The sequence below is a fragment of the Aplysia californica genome, unplaced genomic scaffold (genome assembly GCF_000002075.1).
Source record: "Aplysia californica isolate F4 #8 unplaced genomic scaffold, AplCal3.0 scaffold00528, whole genome shotgun sequence".
Classification (NCBI taxonomy): Eukaryota; Metazoa; Mollusca; class Gastropoda; order Aplysiida; family Aplysiidae; genus Aplysia; species Aplysia californica.
Window position 1 is genome coordinate 526,356 of NW_004797798.1, and position 14,654 is coordinate 541,009.

General features: G+C 38.9%; 1 protein-coding gene across 1 annotated transcript in view; it reads left to right on the forward strand.

Moving 5' to 3' along the window:
- LOC101850109 (arf-GAP domain and FG repeat-containing protein 1) overlaps positions 1–3,576 on the forward strand; it is a gene marked incomplete in the record, with an annotated part of 53,785 nt that extends 50,209 nt beyond the window's left edge. Inside the window, 2 exon segments of the mRNA XM_013086973.2 lie at positions 1,908–2,332; positions 3,233–3,576. Of these exon segments, the coding sequence (XP_012942427.2) occupies positions 1,908–2,332; positions 3,233–3,292 (485 nt within the window).
- Positions 3,577–14,654: the final 11,078 nt, after the last annotated feature.

Consider the following 14,654-nt stretch of genomic DNA (forward strand, 5'->3'; position numbering starts at 1 on the left):
CGCGACAAACCTCAACCAAGAGATCTTGAAGAACTATTATTATGTTCCCTGCTTCTGTTCCTTTGAAAATTTTTGGATGGGATGACATGAATAATTTTCTCTGAATTTCAAAATAGACTTGTGTAACCTTTTGTGCTGGTTGTGACTGTTCTGCCTACTCAATTGTTGTCTTGAGCTCTTCTGATGCCGGAAGCATGTTTGTGAACTCAATGATCTGCTGCCATGCAGTCTTGTCTGCAACATTGTCTTTTCGGTCTGTGTTGATGTACTTAGGAGCAGACTTTCACATGGGCAGTTAACAGTCAGGGGCTATGATGTGGTTTTGCTCCTTATTTCCTATCAAACATGTATCGTCCTTGTCTCTCCTCCTTCTCTTCTTTGTATGTTACTCTCTAGTAACACCTTTAATCTTCTGCACTTGTATGACCTATTTGTGTTGCAAGTGCTGTAAAACTCTTACGAAAAACTAAACATTTTCATTGTTTTTGAGTTTGGTTACCAGTTTGTGTTACACAGTTCGCCAGGGGAGCTCTCTTGAGGGGGAAACATTTTGGTTGCAATCCATTTCGTGACGTTTTATTTATAGCTACTAAATGTAAGTCTAGCCTTGGCTGGGCTGGTAGCAAAATGAATTATTGTTTGGCGACTTTATTAGCATCAGTGTTTGTACCTTTGATGTTGGAGAGTTATTGTTGTTTGTCCTTGTATTTGATTTTGAGTCTTCATATGCAGCAACTTGTATTTTTTACTGGCATTGCTTCTGAGAGCCTACTTTCTCTTACATGGCCTGCAACTGTGTTGAAAAGAAAAGAAAACCCTCAACTTCAGCATAACTTTGTATGCCTGCTACTCCTTATTTCTTATTTCTGTAGACCCAGGACAGGACACTATAACTTGATTCTGTACTAACCTAACCTTGATTGATTAAGATGAAATTCTTCTTTTTCCCCGGAAAATAATATGAGAACAAAGTTCTGCCTGCAGATTTCTTTTTAAATCTGTTAATTTTTTAGAAACAAAGACAAATAAAGTTTGCTTCTGCGTCCCTTCTTTGGGTCAGTAAATATGTGACTGTGGTTGAGAAAAGGCAGCTCTTCTGTGAATTAGGATCTGGGAAAAATGTACTTTGTTAAGGAGTATGCTTTGTCAAGAGTGCATACTCGTTAAGTTTTACTGTTTGTGCGTAGAAGGGGCTACCAGTGTATTTTGTGCATTGTCGTGCTTCTGTGGAATGTTTTGAGATTTGACGAATCGTCAGATGCTCTTTCCCATGCCTGCCCATATAATTTTTGGGAATCTTTTGAGCTGAGAAGCCTTGTAGTGTAATATTTGGTTCATATTTTATGCCTGATGTGAAATATTAAAAGCATGTTTCTGAGTGTGCTATCAAAGGAAAGACAATAAGGTTGTCACCATCTTATACAGTTATGATTTATAACCAAATCAAAAGCAAAGCTTGGTTTTATTCCAAAGTGTTATATGTCAATCTGTAATTTCTCTCACAAAAGGATGAGGGTTCATGTCCTGAATTTTTAGTAGAAAGATATTGTCATAGTAGTAGTATGTGAGATGTACTTTAGATTGGTAGAACGTGTCTCTTGAGTAACCTTACATCGTTGAAAGGGGTATTAAATCAATTCAGCTGCAAAATGGCTCAGTTCTATAACTTTGTCGTTGAGGTCTAATTGTGTTCCTTCTCTCTGTTTCCCCCCTCATCAGCTAACCCATTTGGAGAAGTTTGTGTGTGTGTGTGTGTGTGTGTGTGTGTGTGTGTATGTGTGTGTGTGTGTGTGTGTGTTTATTTGTTTATGTTTGTGTTCCTGGAAAGCAGTTTAGCTCTGGTGTACGTTTTTGTCACTCACCTCCTCTAATTGTGTCCCCCTCTTCTCTTCTTCGTCCTTGCTCAGCCAACCCGTTTGGAGGCGCCACCAGTAACCCAGGGATGCCCCCAGCCTTCTCCAGCGCGGCCCCCAACTCCACGGTCAACCCGTTCGGGGCGCCCAACTCGATGGGCGGTCTGGGCGGCCAGTTCTCCCAGGCGGGCGGCGTCGGCATGCCCACGTCCTCGGTGGCCCCGGGGTTCGGGGCTCAGTTCCCGCCGCAGGCTGCCACTTCAGGTTTCGCCCAGTTCCCTCCCATGCAGAATGGGGGGTTTGGCATGACGCCCGTCTCGGCAGGGGGTGCCTTCGCCGGTGCTGCGCCGGGCGCGTTCCCTCAGCAGCAGCAGCAGCAGCAGCAGTTCATGATGCCCGCAGCACAGCAGCAGCAAGCGGGCTGGGGAGTGCCTGGTCAGATGCCTGCAGGGGGTCAGCCTGTGGCCAACCCTTTCATGGTAAGTTGTACCAGACGTTGAACTCTCTCTCTCTCTCTCTCTGCTTATTACTTTCTTGTCCCTCTTTTGTTGTTGACTGTCAGTTTCAGTGGGTGGTTGGCGGGTGCTCTGGTGTGGTTTGCTCCTTCTTTCCTATCAAACATCTGTAGTCTTTATAGCTCCTTCTTTTTGTGTTTGTTACTCTCTTGTAACACCTCTAATCTTTGACATTTATTTGACCTTATTGTGTTGCAAGTGCTGCTAATCTCTTACGAAAACTAAATACTTTTTTTCTTTGCATCCTTTATTTCTGTCTGTCTGTCTGTCTGTTTCTTTTTCGCCGCTCTAAATGATGTGCTTTTCTTTACAGTTTACAGCGATGCCATTTTTGTTTTTTCCCCCCTAATTTTTACTAGAAGAACACTTACTATTCTAAGCATTTCTCTTCTGTATTATTTTATCTCTATATCAATTCTCTTTATGTTTGCTAATGTTGATGTGCAAGAAAGTGGGAAGACATGGAAGTGGGTGGTTGGCAGGCGGGTGCTCTGGTGTGGTTTGCTCCTTCTTTACTATCAAACATCTGTCGTCCTTATCTGCCCTTCTTCTTTTTTATGTTTGTTACTCTCTTGTAACACCTCTAATCTTCTGGCGCTCATATGACCTTATGCAGTTGCGAGCGCCGTAATACCTCTATTAAAACTAAACTAAAGACTAAGACATGGAATGTTATCAAGAGCCTAGTTCAGGATAAAAGGAAAGGTGGAAAGTGTTTGTTCGTGCCCTATACCCTGATCCAGGGTGAGAAAAGCAATGATGATGATGATGTTTGCAAATGCAACCTTGCAAATTTTCAGTTAATTTCACAAAATCCCAGTGGCAACCCTGTCTTTACCCCGATCTCGATCGTTTCATCCACAGAGCACAGCCATGCAGCAGCAGGTCCCCCCGCCCAGTGGTTCGACGAACCCTTTCTTGTGACGACCCTGCCCCCGCCCCAAGCTATCCCTCGCCTGACTAAAGTATGAACACACTACAGATATATTATATATATATATAAACACAGCTAGCTCCACTGTTGGCAGGAGTAAACCATCTCGACAACAGGACTATAGAGTCACACTACTCTCTTCTCATTTCACATTTTCTCTCTCATCATCGTTTTTTTAGTTGGGTTTTTTTTTCCCGCTAATCACATCAACAAGACGTATTTCTCACACATCACCTTTACACCTGTTCATCAATCACCCTCTTTCTCTCTATCTCTCTCTGGCTCACACACACACACACATCACACTCTCCTCCACTCTCTTCTCTCCTCTCCTCCCTACCCCCCCGCCCACCCCCATCCCAACTTTCTCTCTCTCCCTCTTTATTCAAATTTTTTTGCTCGTTTTTGTCTCACAAAATTCAGTTCATCTGTCCTGTTCTGTCTACCTTTAATTCGTTTTCCTCTCCATCTCACTTTTCCCCGTTTTTCTCACTCCATCCAATCTGTCTCTTTTTCTTTGACTTCCTTTTAAAACAAATCTCTTTTTCTTTTTCTCTCCCCTTCTCCCCATTCCTGTTTTTTTCTGTGTGTTCATTTCTTTAAAAATTCCGTTCTGCTCTTTTTCTGACACCTGTCTTCTGTAAAAATTTTAACCACTGTCTGTTTTGTATCATGCTGATCTCTCCTACTTGCATTTCTTTTTGTTTTTACTTATGGATCTGCAATTCCCCCCCCCCCCCCCCCCTTTTTTTTTTGCTGACTTCTTCTTTTTTTTTTTGCTGACTTCTTCTTTTTTTTTTTTTTAAATCTCACAAATCACACTTCAACACATCTGCACCGCAAACATGTGAACACACTTGTACATATGCACACACACAAACACTCATTTGCCTCCTGTGATTTCTGATGGAATTTTTTTGTTTCTATATCTCTGTTTCTGTTTTGCCCCCCCCACTGTGGTGGTAACAGTTGCGCACAAAGCGATGAATACACTCGTACACCCAGAAGTGGACATTTTACTGTTGTGGCAGTGCCAGTACACTTTTGTCTTGTTTTAAGAGTCAAGCGTTGCCAGTCTCTCTCTCTCTCTCTCTCTCTCTCTCTCTCTCTCTCTCTCCGTTTTCTTTTAATTTATACGGCTTTTTATAGAACTGGTTGAGGAAACCACTGTATATTATTTGATTCTTCTGTTGTCGCCATGGCCTTTGTTTAGGCGAAATGAATTGAAACAGAACAAATTGGCTGTCTGCTGTCGTTTGAAGCTTTATTTAGTATGTTATGCAGAGCATGTGTTTGCTTTTCATGGTTTAAAAAAAAATATGATTCTTTATATTTTCTTTCCCCTCAAAATGTATAGAAACATGCTTTGGACATGTATAAATTCCACTGGTTGCTGTCCCTGCTATGAATCTAGAGGAGAGGAAATATCAAAAGTTGTTTGTTTCTTTCTGCTCACTTTTCTTTTCTCATGGACATACAGCAACTCGATGTTTTTTTGTTTTTTTTTGGGGTGGAAGGGGTTATTGTTTTGTTTTTTCTTCTCGTTTACACCATATTTAATTGTGTTTGTTGAACAATTCATGTAGTGCCTGCCTGAATGCCGGGGTATGGGGGGGGGGGGGGGGGGGTCACTGGGATATGTTATGACTGGTTGCATCTTTTCACTCGTTGTTATATTTGTGTGTGAAGAACTGAGGAGCATAAGTTGTTTAAACAGATGGGTATGGATATGCAAGTGTTCTGTGTATTTTCTGTGTTGCAAGTATAAGTCTTGTGTGATAAGCGGTGGCGGTTGAAGGGGAGGGGGATTTGGTGTCGACATGTCGTTTGTTGTTTTTTCTTCTTTTTTTTTTTGTGGTCTTTTTGCACTCAGCTGAATTGTCTATCAAACCATGAGATAAGAGATACCCTGTAAAGCTTTGAAAAACCAAAATGTTTGTTTTGGCAAAACCAAGGGTGAGCAGGGATATGGGATGACTGTTGTTATGCTTCTTATATTTAGTCACAGACTTTGTGGCCAAAGTATCTTTGCTGAGCGCAGTTTGTTCCTCTAACGGAAATTGTTTGAACAAATTAAAGTCGGAAAGTTCTTGTCTTGTCAGCCTCTCTTTTGGCTGATGACTGTGGTTGGCACCAACAGAGAAGAGTTAAACGGTATGAACCATTTGCAGTTCTGACAAGTTCTATTGATATTGTCATCAGGGAAATTGAATATATATATGTGAGGCAGCGTAGTGGAATCAGGCTCTCGTCAAAATAATCAAAGTGAAGAAACTTGCATTTTTCCTCAGGTTTGTGAATTTTTATCAAATTTTTGTTTTTTGGCTCAACACCTTTCATGCCTTTTAAAGAACTAATTTCTGAGAGGATTTTTCTGAAAAACGTTGATTAAAAGTACACAAAATGTAAATTTTCTGTTACCAACGACTCTTTTAAGCTAAGAAAATAAGTAATTTTTGGAAGCCGTTATCTCACTAATTTTACCTCTGAAAATAGGTAACCCCACCTCCTTCATTTGCAAATATCTCGACTTGTATTCAAGATAAATGGATATTTTTTTCATCCAAATAAAGACAAGTGAACAAGCTTTAAGATGATACCAATAACTCTTCGTGCCCAAAAATTGACGGGAGCCTGATTCCACCACGCTGCGTCACATGATATATATTTATGAAAGCTCTTCTTACTGACTTTAACTTTAAGAAAATGGGGAGATGAGCTCAATTCATGGTTGAAATTTACTCTATGTAAAGTATTATTTGTTGTTCTCTCAATGTTTGTGAGAGTGGGGAAGGAGAATGGGAGCTTTTTGTAGGAGGTAGCGGCACATTTTTTGTAGGAAATAGCACTTTTTTTGTGTAGGTAATGGCACTTTAAAAAAATCATCATAAGTAGATCGGTTTTGCTTTAAGTGGTGTCCAGTAACAATATTATATATCATCATCATCATTGCCTGAGCTTGTTTGCCTGCAGTTCATCTCTTTTATGAACTCCCATAAGTGCATAAGCATCTGTACAAAGACTTATGTCTCTCACTTTCTTTTTACTGCACTCTCTTTGCCTGGCTTCGCTTTATTTGCTCCGTCATTGCTTCTGTCCTGTCGTTCACAGTCACATTTTCACTCCTCTGTTTGCATTTAGATATATATGAATATATAAATAAATCTATCTATATGAATATTTAACCATTATTGTATATCACCCTTCCGTGTTACGGAAATGCATCGTTTGTCAAATAATACAATTCGTGGTTTGCATGATGTGCATTTTATCCATGAACACATTGATAATACACTACTTGTAATAACTTTTATGCATTCTTAGGACCTGGAAATACTTTTGTTATTATGGTACATGCATGCTGCATGGAAACAGATATTTTGTTGAAGATCTTGCTAAGATATTGTATTTTGTCATTGCTGCTAGTGTGGGCAGTGTGAAAAGATTCTATATTTGTGAACTTACGTGACAGTGTGACTGGCTTTGTGTGAGTATGCAGTTGGTACAGCAGTTGCTATGAATTAAGTCTCTCACCAGAGTGTGTTGATTGAATGCAGGGCTCTTCAAAATGCACATCCGTTCCCAGTCCTGTATCACAAGTCCATTTTGCCTGGTTTGTAGTACAGGTTCACAATATATTGTTAAAAAACTGAGAAATGAAGAGTCATTCTGAAAATAATGGGCTGTCAAATTATAATGGTATTGTGTGAAAACGGAGCGTAGGATATGATCAAACAAGTTTGAAGAGCTTTGTGAGTGTGTGTGTGAGTAAGTGTGTGTGTTTGTGTGTGTGTGTGTACAGGCAAAAAGATTGTAATGTATCCAAGAAAGAGAGTCATAGTTGGAGAAAGAGCCTTTCTGTATTTATTGTATATCACTTCTGTGCATGCATTCCAACTGTTTACTATCAAGGTCAGTTCTCTGTGGCGCTGACTCCTGTTATTTCTAACTCCCTCTCCCATGTTATCTACTTTGTATCGTAATTGCAGAATGTTTTACTACCTGTCAAAGTAAGGTGCACCTTGCTGAGGAGATAATATCACTTACTGAAAATGAAGGTGAATTTCTAGTGTCAGTTGATTTGATGATTTATTATGATTTGTTTGCTCATTGTTTAAAGGAGTACTCTTACCGGCATCTGTAGGGTAGTGGTTACGGTCAGGCTTTTCGCTCTCGCATGCAGGAGACATATGAGTTTTATTCTCATGTTGGGAACTTTTTTTTATTGAGTACCGTATCTGCGTCGGTCTACTGGGATGTTGTATCCCTCTCAGCCTTGGTTGGCCCTGGCAGAAACAGCCCGCTTCCTAAATGATCTAGAACTGAGCTGATGGGGTTTAAAACACAAAATTTGAGAGAGTACCCTCAATTCCTCTTGAAAATGTCTACGCTGTAGAAAAGTAAACCCAAAACATGAATGCAGAATTTAACACTTTTTTAGTTGCAGTAATCTGTGTAAGTTTACAGTGCGCAGCAAGAAGAGCCTTATTTTGACGAGCAGGGAGACATATGTTTTTGAAAGAAAAAATGAAAGAAGGCATTTTTTTCCCTTAAACTACTGTTGTTGGTACAGTACAGGCTGGGAGGTTGTGACCAATAGTTGTTGATGTGTAGCTGGTGATGTTTTGTGGATTATATGCCAAGTATGATATAATTTGAGTTCAGTGGAGTTCTCTCTTTGATATATTTATAATAAACTCACACACTTACAATGGAAACTTTGGAAAGAAAAACCCGAAGCTTCTGATTCAATATTCGCTTTTGTTTCTTTCTGTGGTTGGATATCATTTCCTGTGTTGTTAAAGTTAACGGGGAAATCAGGTTTTTATCATGAAGTGTTTTATAAGCAGACTCCACTGCGTAGTTTTGAGCAATAGGCACTTTTTCCCCCCCTTTCTCCCACATGTAGCACATTTCTATGGCTTTGACTTTGATATTGTATGTTGCCAGTGCTTGGAGACCAGGTGAACTCGGAGACAAGTCCCAGAAGTCTTTGTCCCAGAGAAAACAAATGGTTGTGTGTGTGTGCGTGTGTGCGTGTGTGTTTGTGCGTGTGTGTTTGTGCGTGTGTGTGTGAGCGAGAGAGAGAGAGAGAGAGAGAGAGAGAGAGAGAGAGAGAGAGAGAACATTCACACGTGTGTTGTGCTAGTGTCAAACAGCATAAGAAAATGTGAAATCATCACGAATCTGGGTGTCTGGTGTGCTGGAAGTGTAGAAAGATTACTCAGGTGAATGTGTATGTTTGCGTGTTTACTTGTGAGAGAGAGAGAGAGAGAGATAGAGAGAGGAGAGAGAGATATAGAGAGAGAGAGGAGAGAGAGAGAGAGAGAGTTGCAAAGATTCTTGCAGGGAAAAATATGAAAATGGAGGGGACTTTGCTCAATATTATTATAATGATCTGTCTTTTGTCAGAGCTTTAGAATTGGATTGAAAGTGTTTTGGTTGATCCAATGATGAAATCTTGCGTATCTCTCACCCCCTCCTCCTGTATTGACATAGATAGAAGAAGCCACTTGTGGCACACTCTTCAAGGCACAAAGTTCATGTTGTTCGTTTCACAAAGTGGGATATTGACCACTTGTTGACTTGTCTGCATAGAGGGAAGAAAAAGAAATGCAGTTAAATACTCCAGTACAAAGAACGTCACACATGAACGCTTTTGATCTTCTCTTCATGTCCAGCATCTTAGAAAGGAATGAGTTAGTCTGGGGATGTTTATTAAGATTTAGAGTTTTGAAAGCTTTGGAGATCTACAGATTCTTCATATATGTGTAGTACATTCGTAATAATAAAATAGCCTGCCTATTCTATACATTGTAGAAATGTTTGTACCCTTTCTTGTAGGGAAGAGAGAAAGCAGGTTTCATCTTTGGGTTGACGATATGAAGTGGAAAAAGTTTGGAAGAGGTAAAAATGTGGAAAGAGATCAGGAGAGAAAGAGAAAGAATACACGATGGATTTCTAGAGCTTTGGTCAATATTTTCTGCACTCTGTCGCACCTTGGAAGGTCGTTGTCTTTTATCTTTGCTATCAATACAGCTTTGATTCACCGCAATGCTGGCTAGTAGTATTGGTGGAATCAAGGATGCAAGAGAAAAGTCTGAGAAAGATGATTGTGTGTGTGCATGTGATGGGGGGTATCTTTCACTAACAGAAAGTGCAATACATGTATCATGGAATAGAAATTGTAATAAACTGATGTGTTGATAAACCAAGAAATTTGAACCTAGTTTTGTTTTTTCATTAAAATTTGTTGGTTTATTTTTTTGTTCTTTGTTTTGTTTTGTCTTGGTGGACACACGCTGTGGTCTGCACTTTCTGCTTCTTCTTAATATCATTGTCTGTTCCAAGGGAAATGATTGGTGTCTGTGATGTAAAGATTAGTCACCATTTCACCAAAGTGGATGGTTGGCGGGTGCTCTCGTGTGCTCTCTTCTTTCCTATCAAACATCTATTGTCCTTATCTCCCCTTCTTCTTTTATTTTTATGTTTGTTACTCTCTTGTTGTAACACCTCTGATCTTCTGGCGCTCACATGACCATGCAGTTGTGAGTGCCGTAAAACCTATACTAAAACTAAAGCATTTCACCAAATGGCTCAAGTTTGATTCTTGAGTGAGGAAGTGTATTTAATCCAGCTGCTATGCCAGGACACTGTGACCAACTGGGCCCAGGTTGACCCTGACAGACAGGGTCTAAGCTGCCCATCTCCTAAATAAATCAAAACTGTGTTGATAGAGCTTAACTTGAAAATAGAGCTTAACTTGAAACATCCACGACCAATCAAATACAGTGGAAAACATACATAACAGGCCCGGTAATAACAACAGGAATCCGGTAATAACATGGCTTTTTTAAATCCGCGTTTTTTCCTACTCTTTGTCTCTATTAAAAGTTATCGGCATGAACAGGGCCTCATCGGAGCCCAATCTGTTATAGCTATTGATTTGCAACTATCTGGTTCTAAGTAACCATGTTGGGCTGTGCGATTTTGAGGAAGTAAAACTTTCATCAGTGCTTCAAAGTGAAAGTCACCATTCATTCACACTATTTCAATTTGAATGTTGCGTGGTAATATCTGGTCTAGAGTGATATTTGCAGTTCTTGTAAGAAAAAAGACATAATATTGCTTTGTTGACAAACTTCTCCTGTTAATGAGCCACTGTTCAACAAAGTGTAAAGCTTGTGTCCAGGTGACTGGTGAGTGCTCTGGTATGGTTTGCTCCTTCTTTCCTATCAAACATCTATCGTCCTTATCTCTCCTTCGTTTTTTTATGTTTGTTACTCTCTTGTAATACCTCTTAATCTTCTGGCGCTCATATGCTGTAGCAAGCGCCGTAAAACCTCTACTAAAAAACCCCAAAAAAACCCACTACTAGTAACACATGATCATCAGTACTTATAGCCTACATTTATGACCTTCTTGTGTTGCAACTGCCGTAAAACTTACTAAAGAAAGCTTGGGTGGTTGTGGGGTGCTATGGAGCGGTTTGCTCCTTCTCTTCTATCAAACATCTGTCGACCTTATCTCCCCTCCTCTTTTGTGCTCGTTACTCTCTTGAAACGCCTCTAATCTTTGGCACTTAATTATAAGACCTAATTGTGTTGAAAGTGCCGTAAAACTCATTCACTAAAACTAAAAAGAAAAGAAGTTTGACTGTAAGTCAGTGCTGTCTGAATTTCTCTCCCATCCTTTTCTGCAATATTTTGCTTGTAAACTGAGCTATTGAAATTATTTGTGTCTTGTCAGGCATCATCTAATGCTATGACACATTGGATGGTTGGAAGGTGCTCTGGTGTGGTTTGTGCCTTCTGTCCTATGAAACATCTTTTGTCCTTATCTCCCCTCCTTCTCTTTTGTGCTTATTACGTTCTTGTAACCATTCAAATCTTTGGCACGTTTACGAACTTATTGCGCTGCAAGTGCAGTAAAACTTTCACTAAAACTAATCTATTTTATACCACAATACATTCAGTCAACATTTGTTTCTAAAAAGTTCAGGAAGTCTATTTAGTTCACCAAACACAATATAATGCTCGAATGGAATTATATAAATTTATTAACAAGCTGAGTAAGCATATATATATTGACAGCGTAATAGTGTGATAAATGAAAGGCAACACATAAGGCAGTCTCAATTCTTATATAAATAAGTAACACAATTTTTTTAAAACCAAACAAATAATATATTCTTGACAAATATGTCTTCCATTTCCAAAATTACATATCATGCCAGGATGGTGGCAGGTGCACTGGTGTAGTATAATCTATCTTTCCTATCAAATTATATCCATCATCCCTATCTCAGTCCCTTTTTTAAAATGAATGTTACTCCTTAGTAACACCTCTAATATTGTCACTTATAATATGACCTGAAGCTGCAAGTGCTGTAAAACTCTTAAAGTCACTCAAACTAAATTGAACATTAGGTGTGATAAATTTTTCTATTACCAATGTTAAAAAAACCTCTTGTAACAACAGAGACAAGAGATGCCCACTAGTCTAAGAGGTTATCACGGAACGGCTGAGCTTCCAGCCTACCAAATGATCTTCATTTCTTTTGTCTGAGTAAATAGAGGCACACTGCACTTATTCTAGTAATGTATTTAGTGTTAGACACAAGCAATGATCATAAACAAGGGGAGGGCAAATAAGTAGGACCGACCAGTAGTGTCCTCCAACCACCCAGTTAAAATTATCAGCTAGGAAGCAAAGAATCCCATTTTTAATTAATAGACACTTATACAGTTGGGCACAGATAACACAAACACAAAAAAGTTAAAGTTATTGATAGCTCTTACATGTGGCCATTCCTTGCAATATCTGAACTGGACAATAAAGATGATTCATTTCTTATCTTATCTCTTTAATCAAATTTGTTATAGTCGGTTGATCCGAGTTATGAATTTGTTGAACACATCTGTCGATCCCCAAAGTGTTTGTGCTATCCGGGCCTGACAGTAGACCTGCTACACTAAGCATTAATGGAAGGCATTTAGAACAATTCGTTTGTTGTGTAACATATTAAAAACTGTAAAGAATAAAATATGACAACTTACTATTAGATTAAAATTTTTTGAAATGAAATAAAATACAGTTCAAAAGCAAAGTCTTCCATAAAATGTGATCTGTTATTTAAAAAAAGAAAAGTATGATAGCTACATTCATCTCTCAAACCCAAGTCACAATATCCATTCCTCTTCTTGAATAGATCTACACCAACAAGTAATTTAAAAAACATGGCAATTCAATTCAAACCAAATACATATATATATATTATGATGAATAATGATACCAAACAAGCAGCAGTATGCCAAAATGACTAACAGCAATAATATGCTAAGTATAATAATTTTTAAATAGAAAATAATACCCCCAAAAGCCCCCCAACAAAACAGGAACAATAAAAATAAAATATCAATTACACATCCATATATATGTGCTGATTAATTACTCTCACTCAGGGAAAGATGTATTTTGAACAGATCATCTTAAAAATTAAAATAAGGGTTCTAAAAGTAAAAGGCTACATGTTTGGTCAACCCTTCTATGCAGCTGTGAATACTGGACTATTTCAATTACCAAATATAGTGAAAATAAAATAGAAGAAACAGAAAAGTGGTTTCTCTGGAGGCTTGAGGATTTCATTGACAATGGCAAGAAATAAAAGGAGGACGTGGGATGCTCATTATTCAGAATAATTAGGAACGACAAATGCATTTTCTGAGACACTTGATACATCATAAAGGCTACTTTGAAAATCTTGCTCTCACTTGAAAAACAAAAGGCAAACGAGGCAGAGGTGGACCCAGAGAAACTTATTTGGAAAGCCTCCATTTTACTAGTGAGAGTTTTACATACATACTTGAAACAAAATTTGGTCATATGAGTGAGGAACATTAAAGGTATTACAAGCGAGTAACAAACGCACAAAAGAAGGAGGAGAGACTTGGAAAACCTGACCAGGTGGATGACGTATAAACTAGGGGATTATACAGGATTTTGAAAGCATCCATCCGAGCGGGGAAATGAATGAATAACCATGCTCGTCGATGTATGTTTCAGATCTTGCAATTCATGATACACGTAATGATACATGTATAGCCTATATATCACCATATTATGATATGTGTGTATGTGTGTGTTTGTGTGTGTGAGTGTGTGTGTGTACCTGCAGGCATTCATATATGTGTGTGTGTGTGCGTTCATGCGTGTGTGGGTGTGTTTGTATGTGTGTGTGTGTGTGTACCTGCAGGCGTTCATGCATGTGTGTGTGTGCATTCATGCGTGTGTGTGTGTGTAAGTGTGTGAGCGTGTGCGTGTGTGTGTGTGTGTGTGTGTGTGTGTGTGTGTGTGTGTGTGTGTGTGTGGTGTGAGAAGCAGAAGACATAAAAGACAGGGTAAAAATTTCTGAGAACGAATGAAACATTTGAAACATGACTCACTGCAGTAGAATTGAACCTGCAAACGTAATGATTATTATCATTACGTTGCCAGAAGAATATAAAACAGAGTTAAAGATATCAAGCAGTGTAAAATAACAAATTCTGGAAATGAAGAAGCGTGTGAACCACTCCCTGACCACTGGGAGCTGAGCAAAACTAGAAACCACAACAAAGAGTATCTACTGACTCAACTGAATTAACAGAAACCCCGCTCTCAATAATCTTCATTGTCAAACCCTCGCTCATTCTTAGTTTCGATCTTAAAAGTAAGAAGTAAGAATGAATTAAAATGAAAACAAGCAGACACTTGGTGACTGTTCCCATTTCTTCAAAGGTCTGAAATACCTAAACAACCCCCCCCCCCCCCCCCCCCCCCCTCTCCTGAAATAAAAACAAACACTGCACTGCACTCACACATGTAGTCCATCTCTGACTCTGAGAAATAAAAGTGAGAAAAAAATATCCTTTGTCTCTAGTACTAACTAGTAGTAGTAGTAGTAGTAGTAGTAACCATACAGTTAAAAAAAATCATTAGAGGATAATTTCAGAAGATAGCACCAAATCAGAAAAAAATCTGAATTCACAACATCATCACAAGATTCAATAAAATGTTTAGGAGTAACAACTTGAGCAAAACAAGATTTTTACACAAAAAGCAAATAAAAAAATAAACAGTGGGCAGATCAGGGAATATATATAATAATAAAAAGTAGCCCTCTGACCCACCCTCCTATTGGTGAGATGTCAGTCCTACATCACAACCTCTCAGTCAGTATCTTTTCTCTTTAGTTTTAGTTTTAGTAAGTGTTTCACGGCACTTGCAACACAATAAGGTCATATATATATAAGTGCCGAAAATTAGAGGTGTTACAAGAGAGTAACAAACACAAAAAAGAAGGAGGGGAGA